The sequence below is a fragment of the Marmota monax genome, unplaced genomic scaffold (assembly GCF_021218885.2).
Source record: "Marmota monax isolate L192 unplaced genomic scaffold, Marmota_monax_Labrador192_F-V1.1 WCK01_AAM20220418_F8-fsc00051, whole genome shotgun sequence".
Taxonomy (NCBI): domain Eukaryota; kingdom Metazoa; phylum Chordata; class Mammalia; order Rodentia; family Sciuridae; genus Marmota; species Marmota monax.
The window spans coordinates 3,029,146-3,044,967 of record NW_026695202.1 but is presented as its reverse complement, the minus strand read 5'-3'; the positions used below and the strand labels follow the sequence as shown (position 1 = coordinate 3,044,967).

The following is a 15,822-nucleotide window of genomic DNA, read 5'->3' as shown; positions in this document are numbered from 1 at the left end:
GGATTGACCCCTCCTTAGCTGGGCCGTGGCCCTCCAACCTTGCATCAGAACCACCGCAAACCAGATGCAGGCAGTTCCCTGATCATCGCTGGCTTTCATCCCCAGGCCTCATCTGTGGATGGAGCTCGTTAGGATCTCAAGGGAGAGCCACGCCTCAGAGGGCCACTGAGGAGCCAACGGCCTGGATCCTCTTCCAGTTTCCCAGGCTTTGAAGATACCTTAGAAGCCTGTCATGACCTCAGACACACGACTTCCCCACCAGATCTCCCCTTTAACACACTGAGTCCCAAGAAAGTCAAACTCTTTCTTCTCAAAAGGTAGAGTCCAAAAGGAAAGACAAGGTCCCCTTTAAAAAAGTGGGGGAGGGGAGGGAAAAACACAATCCTCGTCCAAAGCACCCAGAGTGCTCCAGTCCGTTGGAGCCACCTGCCATGCTAGCAGCCGCCAGTCACAGGTGGTTACTGTGCATCTAAACCGTGGCTAGTCCAAACAAAGTAGGTGTCAAATACACAATGGATTTCTGAAGGCTTGATATCAAAAAAAGAAAGAATAAATGCCACAATTTTTCTTCATCCATTTATCCACTGAAGGACATCTAGGTTGGCTCCACAGTTTAGCTACTGTGAATTGTGCAGAATATTACTCAGCACTAAAAAATACTAAGATCATGGCATTTTCAGGGAAATGGATGGCATTAGAGAAGATTATGCTAAGTGAAGTTAGCCAATCCCAAAAGAAACAAATGCTGAATGTTTTCTCTGACATAAGGTCGGTGACTCAAAGTGGGGTAGGGAGGGAGAGCATAGGTGGAGAATTACCTCTAGAGAGGGAATAGGGGTGGGAGGGAAAGGGAGGGAGGATGGGAATAGTAAGGATAGTGGAAGGAGACGGTCATCATTATACAAAATTCATGTATGAAGATGTGAATTTGGTGTCAACATACCTTACATACAAACCGAGATTTGATACACTGTGGTCTAAAGGTGTATTAAGAATTGTAATGCAAAAAAATTATGAATGTAATGCACTCCTCTATCGTGATGTATGTAAGAAATAATAAAAAAGAAGATTATTATAATGATTTTAACACTGGTTAGTTCAGATATTCATTCCACCCGTTTCTTCTTACTTCTTCCTATGTGGTCACCAGAAAATTTAGTTACGTATATGGTGGGCCACGTGCTTCTACTGGACAGCGACGCCCTAAAAGGGTCCTGGGTGAGACCCTTACCAACAGATGGCTTCCTGGAACACACTCATGACTCTGATGATGCAATCACCACAGCTTTGACAGCTGTCCCTTCACTTGGGGACCATGGTTATCAAAAGGGTCGCTGCTTGGTTCTTTTCAACGGCGGCTCATTGTAGAATCAAACTGAAAATCAAGTTTGTAATGAGAAGTGCACACCTGCCCCTCCCAAGCAGGAGGAACCCTGGGCGGCCATTATCACTAACACGCGCATTCCTGCAACAGACCCTTCCTGAGTGAGGACGACGCACCAGATGTTGAGACGCTGTGGGGAACAAAGCACGGCCCCTGTCCTGAAGGAGCCAGTCACCAGTGCAGGTAGGAACAGAGAGGGCCAAGCACTAGGTAGTCTGGGACACGGAGAAAGGCCACCATTCCCAGACTCTGAGCAAGAGAAGGGGACAGAGGAATCACACAGGAGGTAACCTAGGAACTGGACTCTGACCTCGGGACACAGCCAAGCTGAAGAGAGATGAGGGTCACATGCACACAGATGACAGCCCTGGTCCCCAGAGGGGATGAGCTCACCGGGGATAGAGTGTAGGTAAGAAGAGAAGAGGCTATCACTGAATGGCCCAGGTACTGAGTCCACAGCTGAGCTTCGGGCCCTAATAAAATAATTACCTCTTGACCTAATTAGCTGAAACCCAGAACAAGTTGGCAGAGTATACCAGTGACTGTCACAGTCCTTGGTGTCATCATCCCAGAGCCAGGGTCCTGTTCCAATCTCCCAGGCAGGCAAGCTCCTGCCTCTCAAAACCTCAGTCTCCTCATCTGGACAATGGGAGGCCAACCTCAAGAGGTTGCAGGAGAGATCGAATGGGACAATCCAAGGACAGCAGCTGACCTACCACTTACTAAGTAGTAAGTACTTAGTTAAGTGACCATTGTTGCTAGTATTATTTTTAAGGAAAGCCTTGGATAAATACTGAATCAAAATAAAGGTTTCCCAGCTGTTGATATTTTGAGCTGGATTGGTCTTTGTCGGGGGGCGGGGGGGGGATCCTGTGCTGTGCAGGAAGTCCAGCAGCACCCCGACCTCCACCCACTAGATGCTAGTTGCAATCTCTCACCAGAGGAGACAACCACAAATCTCTCCAGACATTGCCACATGTCCCTTGGAGGAGAAGGCAAATCAGCACCAGTTGAGAGCCGATGGTCCAACGCATGGTCAGGTGCATCTGGACGTGGCGGGCTGCTTCAGCCCATAAGGAAGGGTCACTCTCCACTTGTGTAAAGCATAAAGGCCCAAAGAGACTGCCTTGAGCATGCCCTTTGCCTCGGGCCGAGGAAGAGAAGGCCCCACCTGAAACAGGGTTACAGAACCTTTTCCCCAAATGTCAGCATCTGATGACATGGGGGTGGGGGGTGGGGGGGGGTGGGGGGGGCACTGGCCAGTTAGGAAGGCCCTCCAGGCAGAGGCTCATGACACCTGCAGTCAAGGAGTGGGTGACAGACCCCTGAGCAAGAACCCACAAGGTCCTTCACCGCACGCAACAGGCCCAGATGTGGAGAAGGCCCGGGCAGCTCTGTCCTGTGCAAGGAGCCGTGCAAAGCCACCTGACCACTGCTTGTGCCCCTGAGGGCTGCCATCGCACCAGAGGTCTCTCCCAAATGACTGCTCTCCACCCTCCTCGGAGCTCAGCTTCAGAAATGGCGTTGACTGGTGCTCTGCACTGTTATGTTTTCCGAGTGTCACTTTTTAAAGTTAACGGGAACCTGAGGGGTAATTATGTGCATAATTGGGGGGGAAAGCTTATGGTCTTTGCACTCGGCATGAAACCACAAAGCTGTTTTTTTTCCCCACCAAATATAAACTCTGCTTGCACAAAAATGCTGCCTGGAGGCAGCTAGACTTTGGCGATGACGGTGGGGCGGCCATTTAGCACAGTAGACGAGGCCTGGAGCACCTGGAAAGTGGGGCTTCCTAGGAGTCTGGGTAAAGACTTGCTCCAGAATGAGAACAATAGGGTTGCTGTCCAAGCGAAGGTTAAAGTCTCAGAAAGAGGGACCGCATGTGGCCATTCTAACTACCACCTGTGTACAGGGTCCAACGTCCACCATGAAGGCACTCTCTCGTCTCCTGTCACATTTAGTGCTCACCCACCACCCACAGGAGAGGTGGGCATTATTCTACCCTCCCTTGGCACCTGAGGGCCAAATCTGTGAGTCCGTCACTTGCCCTCAGTCTCAGTCCATCCATTATTAAGCTCCTACCGTGTGCTGGGCACCTGTCCAAGTCATGGGTGCAGCAGGTCTGAGGCCAGATGCTGTTTACACAGAGATTGGAGGATTTTCTCAAGACGGATATTGTGGCCTTTGGGGAGTTGACTCTGATGGACAGAAAGGTCCCACCCTGGCACTAAGTTCCAGTGACTGTCATCAATCCTTGGGGTGGATGGATCTAGCTCCTACTAGCTGTTCAGAGCAATAGATACAAGGTCAGACGGCCTTGGTTAGTTTTGATTCCATCAATTCCTCCCCTTGTGACCAGATTCTCTAATAAACTGGTGATAACAATAGTGTGGACCTCATAAAGGTCCTGTGAGGAATAATATATATCAAATGCCAGACCCCAGGCCGTCCTTATTGAATAATAGCCAATAAAGAGCCTATTACATCATAGGAGTATCCCCTATATATCTTCTCCTTCAATCTTTAAAACCCCCTTTTCCCAGAGACCTCCCCTGACCCTCTATTTAAAATTGGCCAGGTGCGGTGGTGCACACCTGTAATGCCAGCGACACAGGGAGGCTGAGGTAGGAGGATCACAAGTTCAAAGCCAGCCTCGGCAACTTAGTGAGGCCCTAAGCAACTCAGCGAGATCCTGTCTCGAAATAAAATATTTTTAAAAGGGACCGGGATGTGGCCCAGGGGTTAGGCATCCCGGAGTTCAATCCCTGGTACCAAAATAATAAATAAATAAATAATAAAATGACAACAGCCTCCCATGGCACTGCCACCTCACAGCCCCCTCCTTGGTTCATTGTGCTCTGCAGGACACTTGTCACCACCGAGCTACTTGACAACTTCAGCCTGCATCCGTCATTCAGACTCCCCCACTAGACCGTGCTCCATAGGGGCACGGAGTTTTGTGTCTTTTGTCCCCAGCACCTAGAACAGAGCCCAGTGCTTAGTGAACATTCACCGAGAATGTCTTGAAGGGGGTCAGATGCGCACAGTGGACAGCGCAGCCTGGAAGCTGGTCCCTGGCCTCAGATTCATGGTGACCAGCAACCACACACAATGACGCTGCAATACGTCAACCATTAAGGAATGTCAAGGGGGCCTCTGTGCTCTCCCACTTTGGGGATTCTTTGAAGTTAGCAGCTCAAACGGCGTCCCCCTTGAGTTGACTTTGTGGGTTTTGTTCCCCCAGAGCTTTTAAGAAAACTACTCAAGTCAGGGACTGATAAGAGCTCAAACACTTCAGCTGCCCCAGGTTTCTTTCTCTCTGTCCGTATCTACCTGAGATAGCGGCCCTTCCCCTGCTGCTTGTCAGAACCACTCGGCTCAGCCTCAGCGGTGCTGGGTTAAGGCTGTAATTCTGCCTGACGTTGGCCAGGGCGGGTCTGAGGGTTACATCAAGACGAGTCTAGACCTGGAGTTCCAAAGTCCAGGGGACGCTGGACCTCAAAGGAGTCCGGGAAGGACCACTAAGACTCCTGGTTTTATTTAATCTAAATAAAAGTGAAACTTAAGTAATGTTACTTATACAGTCAGAAGCACCCCACCTCACCTGTCACCTCAAGTCACGTGCCATTTACAACATGCAGGCAGGCCACCTGAGGGGCAAGATGGGCAACCACAGACCATGAACAACAGTGGCCACCTGCGCTCAGTGGATCAGGAGAGGGAGGAGCCGCCACCGGCTGCTGGTGACCCGACAGCTTCTGCTGTGGTCCGGTCTACAGCCGTGAGACCTGCTTTAACTACCCTAAAACTCACAAAATGTAACAGAGGCTCAAAGGGGCCCAGCCGGGAAGCCAGAGTTGGGTGATAATGGTCACAATGCAGGCCGCGAGAAAGCAGGGAGCCTCTCTTTCTGGGTCACACTACACGGTAAAAAGGAGCACAGAAAGAATGAAACCCACAGAATTGTCCAGAAGGTAACAAACACGAGGAATTCCACTCGCCATGGCAGTCAGGGTCCTATCCCATGAAGTTAGATAATGATGGTAGGGATGTGTTTAGATTATTCACAAACAAAACACATTGGAGAGAGCTCTTCGGGGGTGTTTTACCAACGGGGTACGCTGGCGCTCATTACTCATTCTACTCTCTTTCTAGAATGCTTTCCACGCTGCAGAGCTGGCCATTGGGAAGCTGTATTTCCCATGCTCGTTGGAAGCGAAGGTTCTGGATAGAAACTTGGTCCCCCTGCGAGGAGCACTCATTCGAAATGTAGAAAGCAGACCTGAAGCAGAGGCCACCTTCCTGCCTGCAGGGCTATTTTGCTACTGGTCAGCACAGTGATGGGACACCAGGAGTTTTGTAAACGGCCTTACAGGGCCCACTCGCCAGCTCTGTCACTGGTTTTATCTAGAACTTAATAAATAGCCCCAGACCCAGTGTGAGAGGCAGCAGCACCCCTGGTGCGTCAGGTGTTTGGAGAAGTCATGCCAATACACACCCACTCATGAATTACTACAGGCCCTGCTCCCGGTAGCCGCAAGCACAAAATTCCCTTCGGTCAGTTCCTTTCTGCTTCAAATACCTGGGCTGCTTCCTATTACCTGCCTGCACTAGAGCAGAACAGGAGCAGGGAGGTTCGGGAGAAAGCTGTTGGGTCACCAGCAGCCGGTGGCGGCTCCTCCCTCTCCATCGGTGGAGATGGCTGGAAGGGGTGGTTTTGACATTCACTTAGTTACTCTGTTAGCGTTCTTCAGACCCCCTGGCTAGGCCCAGGGGTAGGAAGGATGATCAGGACAGGATGCATACCCTTCTGAGTCAAAGGGGAAGGGGTACAAGTAAGAACTGCAACACGTTTCTGAAAAGACTAGAGAAATACTAGAGCCTGCGACAGCTCGGAGGCCTGGGGGGGGGGGGAATGAAAAGATTTCACATGGGTGGATTTTTTTTCTCCAGGAAATTTCTGCGTCTACTTGTATTTGAACTTCCAGGTTGAAGGCCCGAGTAAATAACTTATTTCCTTCCCTTCCCTTCCTGACTCTAAACCAACCTCACCATTCATCAAAGAGAGATACTAACTGCAAGCCCCCGGCTCTGAAAAGGGGCCAGCCCCGTGGAAAGGGCCCCGGCAGCCCGCCTGCTTAAGAAGCAGTGACCAGGCCAACCAGGGGAGCCCTGGCAGGAGAGCCTTTTTTTTTAAATCACCTGCCTGAGGTTACTAAGTATGCCCCGGGTGACAAAAGGTACCTTCGCAATCTATAGTAGCGGCCTTGGAAGGCACCAACTGGTCAGGCACACTGCTACTGAACGTCCCACTAAGAGAGAAACGCCTGCTCATTAAAGGTCAGCACCCTGCAAAGATGCCACCAACCAGGACACATTCAAATGTCAGTATTAAAATGTGTGTCATAAAACAGGCACTCACGAGGACAGGTAGTCGGGGACACAGACTAGCACCCAGGCCTTTCACTCCCAAATCCCAGGCCCATTTAACCCCTCTGTGCTCATGGAGTGACAATATGCACCTGATGCTGTTTATGGCTGATTTGATTCCACCCATTGGACTTTGAAGAGCTTAAGATGCCCCCCAACAAACTCAGTTAAATCTCTTTTTATGATTTGTATGTAACTGCTTTAAAAACTGAAACTGGAGCCAGTCTAGTTTGCAGGTGGGGGAGCTTCACAGGGTGACACTTAACCCAGTGCACGGTGGGCGCCCGAGACCGCAGGAGCAGGAGGCCTCATCTGAGTGTGCGAGCAGGAGGCCGCGTTTCCAGCCCTGTTCCCCAGCCACCTCTGCTCCATGCTTCTCCCCTCCAGAGCCTCTGCTTGAAGCCTCCTGGACTTGGTCTCCCTGCCACAGCCAGGGACAAGGCCCACATGGTCATCCACCCCTCCTCATGGCCTCCCTGCCTCCCTCTGCGGGATGTTTTCTTTCACTCTGGGACCAAGACTTGGCCCCGGGGGCTCCCCGCCTGGAACATGCTTCCTGGAATGGACACACAGTCCAGTCTGCCCCGTCACTTCCTGCAGGTCTCTGCTCTCCGAAGTCATCTTATCAATGACATTCCTAATTACCTCTCTGTAACATCACAGCCCCCTGAACTCTCCTCCCTGCTTTGTGTTTCCTTAGACCATAAACACGTCTGACCTCTCCACCGCCAGCCCAGCATCTGTCTGCCCCTGGAGAGTACAAATTCCATAAGGGACAGATGCTCATGGTGCATCCCCCGGGCCTAGAACCCGAGAGGAACTCTGCTTGAAGTTTCAATCCGCCACATCCGATCTAAGGTGCATCAGATTACAAGCTCCAGGAAATTCTAATTGAGGGATCGGCTTGCTCAGTGACCTCATACGAAGAACTGCCCGCCCTTTGATTTCTTCTAAAGATGGGGTCCCAAGATTCAAAAGCAAAACTCAAAAGAAAGAAAAATGTGTCAGCCAGGCTTCTGGGCTTTCTGTATCAACGCTTTAAAAAGAAGCCTGCTGGCCATGGCTTTCGTGACAACCTTTGTCACTTGACCTCCAGAATAAGACCGGGTCTGTCCCTCAGTGGGGTTTAGAAGGGAAAGGGTGGCGCCTGAGCTTCTGAGCCTTTGATTTCCTGTTTTTAAATGACTGTGCTAAGCCAGTCCTAGGCAAAATGATCTTCCACCAGACACCTAGACACGGGGCTGCCTCTGCTAGAGGAGGGATCCCTCCGGCCCCTCACTCCCCACCCCACACAAACCCCCAGCCTCCCCTTCGGAGGTGCCTGATCACCCGGCTTATTTCACAAGACAATGAGTTGGAACCAACAGTGGTTCTAACTGTCAAAGGAAATTGCGTAAGAGAGTCTATCTCATCTCAGCCGCTGTAAGGAAACCGTGCTGTGGAGGCACCAATGTTTAAACCACCCAGGGGAGACCCCCCCCCCCGACGGAAGATGTCTTGTCTTTCAGTTGTTTAATGCTGTTTCCAGGGTTCATAAAGAATGGCTTCATATGGAACACTGTCTTGACACTTTTCCCAAGGAAGTTTCAGATAGGTGACACAAAAACAGTCACTATGTCTCCATGACCCCAAACTCATTCTGTGCCTAAGCAAAAAGATTCTCTCATGTAAAACAAATTTGTGCAGAAACAATAACAAAAAAGAAAAGAAGAAATGAAACAATTCTGGCCTGATATCCTGCAAAGGGGTAGGTAGGGACAGAGACACACGCAGGTCTATGAATTTAAGAGGTTGTGGCTAAACATACTGTCTTCAAACTTAATAACTAGTCACCATAATGATGAGTTCATCTAAAATAATATTTTATCAGTCGAGGTAAAAAAATGCATGATGTCACTTCAAATTTTTTTAAATACATATAGGTAATATATCCCTCATTTGAAATGTGTAGGGCCGGAAGTGTTTCAAATTTAGGACTTTTTTTTTCAGATTTTTGGAATATGTGCATATGCATAATAATGCACATAACTTGGGGAGTCAGACCCATATATAAATGTGAAATCCATTTGTGTCTCATATACACCTTGCACACATAGCCTGAGGGTAGCTTAATACAATATTTTTAGTGCATCTGTGTTTTGAATGTGATCCATCACATGAAGTTAGGTGTGGAATTTTCCACATCGACTCTCAAAAAGTTTCAGATTTTGCAGCATTTTGATGAGGCCTGTTCATTTGCATATATGTTTTAGCAAGTGGAGAAAAACTGGCAGTTTGCCGTTGAGTGATCAAACAACGGTTGATTGTTTATCTTCAGGGCATCCCAAACTTTCAAAGAGGAGCCCATTATGTTTATAATTAGATTAAAAGTTCAATACCACCTGCATTTTATATTCAACCTGGTCCAATGAAACTACATGGAGGTAACCGGAGAAGGCTTTAAAGAAAGACTCTATGTTCAATCAGGGCAAAGAAATCCCAGGTGACATGGAAAGTCAACATAATGCAAAAGGAAAAAAAGAGAAGAGGGAGAGAAGAAAGGCTTTTCCCCTGGCAGGCAGGTCTCTCTTCTACAAACCGTAGCCTTCAAACAAAAACCACAATCCTACCCCACAGCACAAAAGGAGGTGGGAGGTTCAGCACAGAGGCAGCCCGGAGGCCTCCACCTCCCCCCCCCACCTTGCTCCATCAAAGCCGGGCCTGCTGCAGGTATGCAAGACATTTTAATGTAAGGAAAAGAGTGCAGAAACCACAGGTATGTGCCTCCAATCGCACTGCCTTGGGGAGTGGTTCACATCTATATGGTACCTGTCCTGAGGACAGGTTCTTCAAGTCCGAGGCTAAAAGGGGCCAGCCTTCCTCAGCATCCAGGGCACACTCTGCCTGACACCTCAGGGGCCGCAAATTGAGGCCGCGGTAAGAGCTCCTTTCTGCTACCAGATCAGCTAAAACTGGGTCTAGGTCTCAGGGGAACTCAGACTCCAGGAAGGCAAGGAAGTGTCCCCACCGACAGAGCCAGAGTCACTGGCGAGACATTCTTGGCAAGGCTTGAAGTCACCTTCCTGGAAACTGGCGACAGGGGTCTGTTTCTAGACTCCTAGACGTCACATGCATTCAGGCAGCGAAGACTTTAAGGAGACTCTACCGTGTGTCAGGCACTGGGTAAAACATCAGGATGAGAACGGAGCTTGAAATGTGGTGCCTGCCTCAAAAAGTATTCTTAATAAAGATTATTAACTCAGAGGGTCAAAGACTCCTAAAGAAAACTGCCTGACAAGACCCATTTCTCTAAACCCTCCACTAATTGATGGCTGATTGCTCAAATTCATGAATTACTCAAGCTTATGAATTAGAAAAGTACAAAAGACAATGGCCCCAGATTAGAACAGGAGGGAAAGACAGTCAGGCCCCTGACAGCTGTCTTCTTTTATGATCCTCTCCCCTTCACACCCTCCAGCCACTAGTGAAGCCTGAAGTCCATTTCTTTTGGAACACTATTTTTCTAATCACATCTAGAACTCCTGCCAGAGGGCTCCAAATTTTTAGCAAGACAATCTGTACCATGCTGTGGTCCCTACTGCCTCTCCCAGAGTGACCTGGAGAAACCGAAATTGCAAAGCCAGGCTACCAGTATCAGCTATCCTCATCCTAAGATTCTTCAGAGATGCAAAAATCAAGTCACATTTAAAGAAATTCAAGGCAGGCACAGTGGCACGCGTATATAATCCCAGGCACTAGGGAGGCTGAGGTAGGAGGATGGCCAGTTGGAGGCCAGCCTGAGCAACTTAGCCAGACTCTGTCTCAAAATAAAATAAAAAGGGCCAGGGATGTAGGTCGGTGACAGAGCCCTTGCCTAGCATGCAGGAAGTCCTGGGTTCAATCCCCAGCACCACAAAACTCAAAGCCATAGGAAAAAAGATGTAGCACAGGTTGTCATCAAAAGTATACTCTAACAAAATGAAACCCCCCCCCCAAAAAAAAATGTTTTAAATGGATTCCAAACCATTTTTGCATTTGGCATGCCCCAGGTAATAATAAACTGTTGATGCAGAATTTTTTGCTGAACTACATGTAATTTCAGACAAGGAAGACCTTTCAAATTAACTGTCTATAGTTTCTCATTCAAAAGAATGTTTTGAAAGTCGTATTTGCTGTGCACCAGGGGGAAATAGCTGAAAAGCATCCTCATAGAAATTTGAATTTTAAAAATGCCAAATAAATACATAGATAAACAAACGTTATTTCTTGTGTGGAAAGGGGACCAGAAAGCGAAGCAAAGGGCAGGGCAGATCAAAGAGAGAGGATCCTGACCAGCTCAAGCTTAGTAAAGGCTGTGCTGCTAGTTCCAACAGGCTAGACGGAAAAGAGCTCCATCTACTTCCAAGTCGACTAAATATTCTGACTAGAGCTGGAAATTTTAGCAAAGAGCCAATTACAAGTTGAAAGTTTCTTCCCACTATCTTTAGCTACAAAGTTATGTCCCAATTCTCTCAGGGGATCTGTGAAAACGGATTTTGGCTGGACAATTCACAGGTACAGAGAAGCTAATGTGCACTCTGCTGGGGGCTGACACTGATCCCTGTTGAGGCATTTCTGCAGAGAATTCCCTGGCATGCTCAATTCCAGCGAAACTTGAATGGGCCTGAACACATTTCTCGAGTCTAGACCAAATCATCAGGCCCTTTGTAGTTCTCCATTATATCGGCACACCGCTCTGTCCTCTAACCCTCTGGGGAGAGTCTGGCCTGGTCTCCAGCAGCCCCAGAAGTTTGGCACTATCTGATGCCCGCTGCAACCGCGGCCTGGCTAGGGGAATGTGAGCAAGGTCCATTTTTAAATTCCCTTAGAAGTTTCACAACCACAGGTTTGGGTGAGGAGACAAACGCCCGCTCTAGTTTGCTGACATTAAACTAAAAATACCCAGCTGCAAACAAAAGCCATCTTTTACAAGGGCTGGCTCGGGTGTTCTGAGGTTCCATAGGGTAGTGTGGGACCATATCCCTGGCAGCCAGGCTGCCTTAAAGACTGGTCCAGGCCCAGCAGGGCAGTGGGGCCCTCTGTGCCCTCGCTGTCAAGGAATCCCAGAGCCGGCAGCCCTGCCTGTGATGCAGAGAACAGCTTTATTCCTCTGCCCTCCACCAAGGCGCAGGCTTGATGAATTCGGGGCTGCGTCTGCTGCAAGTGTTAGATACACACTGAGGGGAGAAGGGGGGGTGCAAAATGAAAACCACCAACCCCATTTCCCTGGAAGGAAATGTGTTTCCATCTCCCTACTCCTTGCAATTCGAACAGCAAATCATCGTTGTGACTACACGGGGAAAGGCAACTCTGAGACATTAAAAATGCATTTCAGAGCCAAGGTGGCCTGGCAGGGATCTGTTAAGAGGTGACAAATGAGGAGGTGGTGTGGGGACTAAGGCTTGGCGGGGAGAGACTCATAACCCCAGGTGGCTTCTGGGAAGGTTCTACCTGTTGGAGCCCAGCAGCAAAGTCCTGGGCCACAGCGCCCGGAGGGCGCCCACCCACCTCCCCCTGGTCTCAAACTTTCCTTCCGGCCCCTCCGAAGCAGCAGCGAGCCCCGTTCGTCCCTGTCCTAGTCTAGATTTCAGATCTGGAACTTTGCCTATGCCAGGGGGGAGAACCGAGAAAAGGGTCTTTCCCCCACACACACACACCAAGGAGGGGACTCCTATGCTTGGAACCCAGGAAGAAGGAGATGCAACCTGACGATCCGCCCAAAACCTGGCCAAAGTTTCCTCCAAAACTGTGGCCAAGGCGTGACCCAAGAGCTCTGGGTCCCCAGTTCAGGGTCTGGGGGTAGGTTGGGGGTGTAGTAAGGGTGGGCCAGGACCCAGGGTACTGGCCGCAAGATCAACGCGGAGCAGGACCCTCGGGTGTTTTGCAAAAGGCCGGTGCCTGATGGAGGGCAGCTCCAGGAACCCAGCCTCTCCCCGCGACCTGCGCAGCGCTGCCGAGCCCTGGACACGTGGGAGCTGAGCCTGGGGCTGCCTAGTTCGCTGCAGGGACTCGCAACCTCGCCGGGGCTCGCTCCGTTCGCCCCCAGGGCCCCCAACCAGGAAGAGGCAGCGCGCCCGGCTCAGAGCGGCCAGCTCCGGGCGCCTTTTCATCCTCAGATCTCGGCAGGATCAGGGACCGAGTTTTTTCCTTTTCAAACTAGCCCCCACCCCTGGCAGCTCCCCCACAACCTCTACCTTTCCCTGCTACCTCGCAGACAGGCAAGAGACACAAAGAAAAAGAAAAGAAAGAAGGAGGGGGAAACCTCTACCACCCTTCCTGGTCCCATCCTCCAGTCTGGGGCTGGGATGAAGAAGAGAAAGAATCACACCTTCTCTCCTCCTCCCCATCCTAATTCGGTGACCCGGGCGGATCCCGGCAGCAGGATCCCCGAAGAAGAGGCCGAGGGGAAAGAGGTAAGGTTGGAAGAGGCAGAAACCAGGCGAGGCGAGCTAGCGAGAGCGCGAGAGAGAAGAAAATATCCAACAAAACCACGCTAACGCGCCCCCTACCTGGGTGCAACATACTTTGGAAATAGAAGATGACCAGGATAAAGGATCCCAAGCAAGTGGCCAGCACCATCCGGCAAATTCTGTTCATCCTCATCACTTCCAGCAGCGCCGGCTTCATGGCTTTTGTCCTGGCTGCAGGGACCGGGGAGTCCGGGAGGCGCGCCCGGGGCGCAGGAGTGGGGACCCCGCCGCGCGGACCGGAGCCCGGGAGGCGCAGGGCAGGGCTGGGCAGCGATCAGGGGAAGGATCGGGTGGCTTCGCGGCGGTTCTCGGAGCCCCCAGCCCGGGGCCGGGGTGTGGAAGGCGCCGGAGTTGGTCTGGAAGTGCCGAGATGCGTGGACCAGCGTCCGCGCGCCCCTGCTGCTGCTCCTCCCCGCCTCTCCGCGCGCTCCGCCGCCTCCTCCGCTCGCTCCGGCGGTCGCCGCTGCCTCCTCGCGGGCCGGGCGGCTGGGGTGCGAGCGGCGATGGTGCTGCCGCCGCTGCTACCGCTGCGCTGCACTGGCCGCTGTGGCTGTCGGACGGCCCCCTCCCTCCTCTCCAAAGGCTACTTCATTGCGCTCCAATGATCTATATATTCCGAGGCTGGGTTTTACCAAATGCAACTCGCAGCCCCCGGCGAGGGGAGGGAGCCTGCGGAGCGGCGAGGAGGGCGGGGCCGCGCCGGGGCGGAGCGTCGCCTCCCCCCGCCCCTGCCCGGGACATGGTCGCGTCCAGCTGTTTCCCGGGGAGTACGGAGTGCGCCGCGCTCCCGCAGGGTCCCAAAAGCCCTCAGTCCCCGGCCGAGCTCGGCCGCCGTCTGGAGGTTGTGTCAGCGTTTCCATGACAAAACCCGGAGGAAAAAAATACGAATAAAATCGCCTCGGTGCTGCCACCCACCCCCGCCAGCGTTTGGAGAGGGAAGTGGCAGCGAGCGGGTTGGGCGTCTGAGGGGGAAGGGGGGCTTCTGGTGGCACGCAATTATTTAAATCCCTGAACGACGTAGCGAGCAAATTGCCCCAAACCCCCCCGGGAGCGAGTGCCCTTTTGGAGACGATCAAACCTCGGCGGTTTCGTTTTTCTTTCAAACGACAGCCCAGCTGGAGCGTTGTTTTGGAAAGAGGTTCAAGAGGGCTGACTTAAAGTCAAGGTTAGGGAAACCGCAGGGGGGGTGGGGGGGCAGGCGACCATTGAGTTTTCCCTGGGACTTTGCAGCCTCTGACACCCTCACCCCAGCCCCTCAAGGCAAAAGGGGTTAGTGGATTTTAAAACGGTTTTCCCAAAGGGTAGAGCTGTCTCCAAATTATCCAAAGTGCACAAAAATCTTATGGGATGGATGTGAGAAGATGCCCCTAGGCTGAAGCCACCCTCATCCCCGTCCAACAAACTGTTGAAAAAACCCAAGCCAGCCCTAGCACTGGCAGGTAAATGGAAAGATGGTGATGCTTTCTTGTATAAAGTGATTGGAAATGTTCAGTTCCATGCATTTAGGTTGTTTGGCAATCAATAGAGGGAAACCAAGCAAATGGTGCCGAGATCACTTTTACACCAGGAAAAAAAAAAAAGCTGTTATTATGAAAACTAATTTCAGTGCCTTATTATCAAGTCATTATTGATAGTACTGTTAATAATAATATAAGACAAAGTGTCTTTCAATGACTATCACAAAAATAGACATTTGGTACTTTCTTATTGAATCTGAATGTAAATTAAGGCCTTATTCCCCCCCACACCCCACCTTGATTTGACAGAGACCCAACTTGCAGTCTGGTACACACAGGGAAAAAAAAGACTCCGAGACCTCAGTTCCCTTCCCCCAGAGTCCTTCTCCAGCCGTCAGAAGTAACAAAGTCAGCAGCCTTGCCTTTGATTAGGGAAGACAGTCAATTACAGCACAATATTTATGTAGCCAGTTTGTACTGTATTAATTTGTACTCACTTGTGAATGAGTTGCTTGCTAAAGGCTGCCGAGCTGAACAAGCTCCAGGAAAAGTCACTCTCCAGTGATTCCCCCAAAGGAGGGTGGAGATGGGAGCTACACCTACCTCCATCACCCTTGCAAGGGCACGGCTGGGTGAGCACGTGCAGGAAGACTTAACCCGAAATGCCAGGTTTAACTTCTGGTTTGACAGAGCAGAGGGGGAGGGGGGCTGCCAGGTCACTCAGGTGGCCTTTCACTTCCCAGGGCATGAGACTACAGTGGCAGGCATACAGCGCCTAGACACGCAGGTCACAGGGCCAAGGGAGAGGTCAGAGTGGAAGTCCTGTGCAGAGTGGAGGGTTATGCTGGCCCTTGCTCAGAGAAGATGGGGGGCCACTGGCAGAATCCGTTTTTGCAATCTCACAATCTAGAATTGGCCCTTACCTACAGGGAAGGGAAGGCTCTTCCAAAAGCCTCCTCTGATTTCTAACCTGAAATGGCCTCTTTCCTCCTCTGGGTTGTGAGCACTAGTCCAAACTCCTCTCGGGCCACTACTGCACCCATTGTGCTGAGCTCTTTTCTGA

General features: G+C 50.9%; 1 protein-coding gene across 2 annotated transcripts in view; it reads right to left on the bottom strand.

Annotated features, from left to right (window-relative positions):
* The window catches only part of Chst11 (carbohydrate sulfotransferase 11), a 213,150-nt gene extending 199,147 nt beyond the window's left edge, over positions 1-14,003 (bottom strand). Inside the window, exon 1 of one of the 2 annotated variants that reach the window (XM_046429719.2) lies at positions 13,342-14,003. In XM_046429719.2, the coding sequence (XP_046285675.1) occupies positions 13,342-13,459 (118 nt within the window). In that variant the 5' untranslated portion in view covers positions 13,460-14,003. The remainder of the gene's footprint in view (positions 1-13,341) is intronic. The other variant, XM_046429720.2, reaches the window with a different exon arrangement.
* Between the last annotated feature and the right edge of the window lie 1,819 nt (positions 14,004-15,822).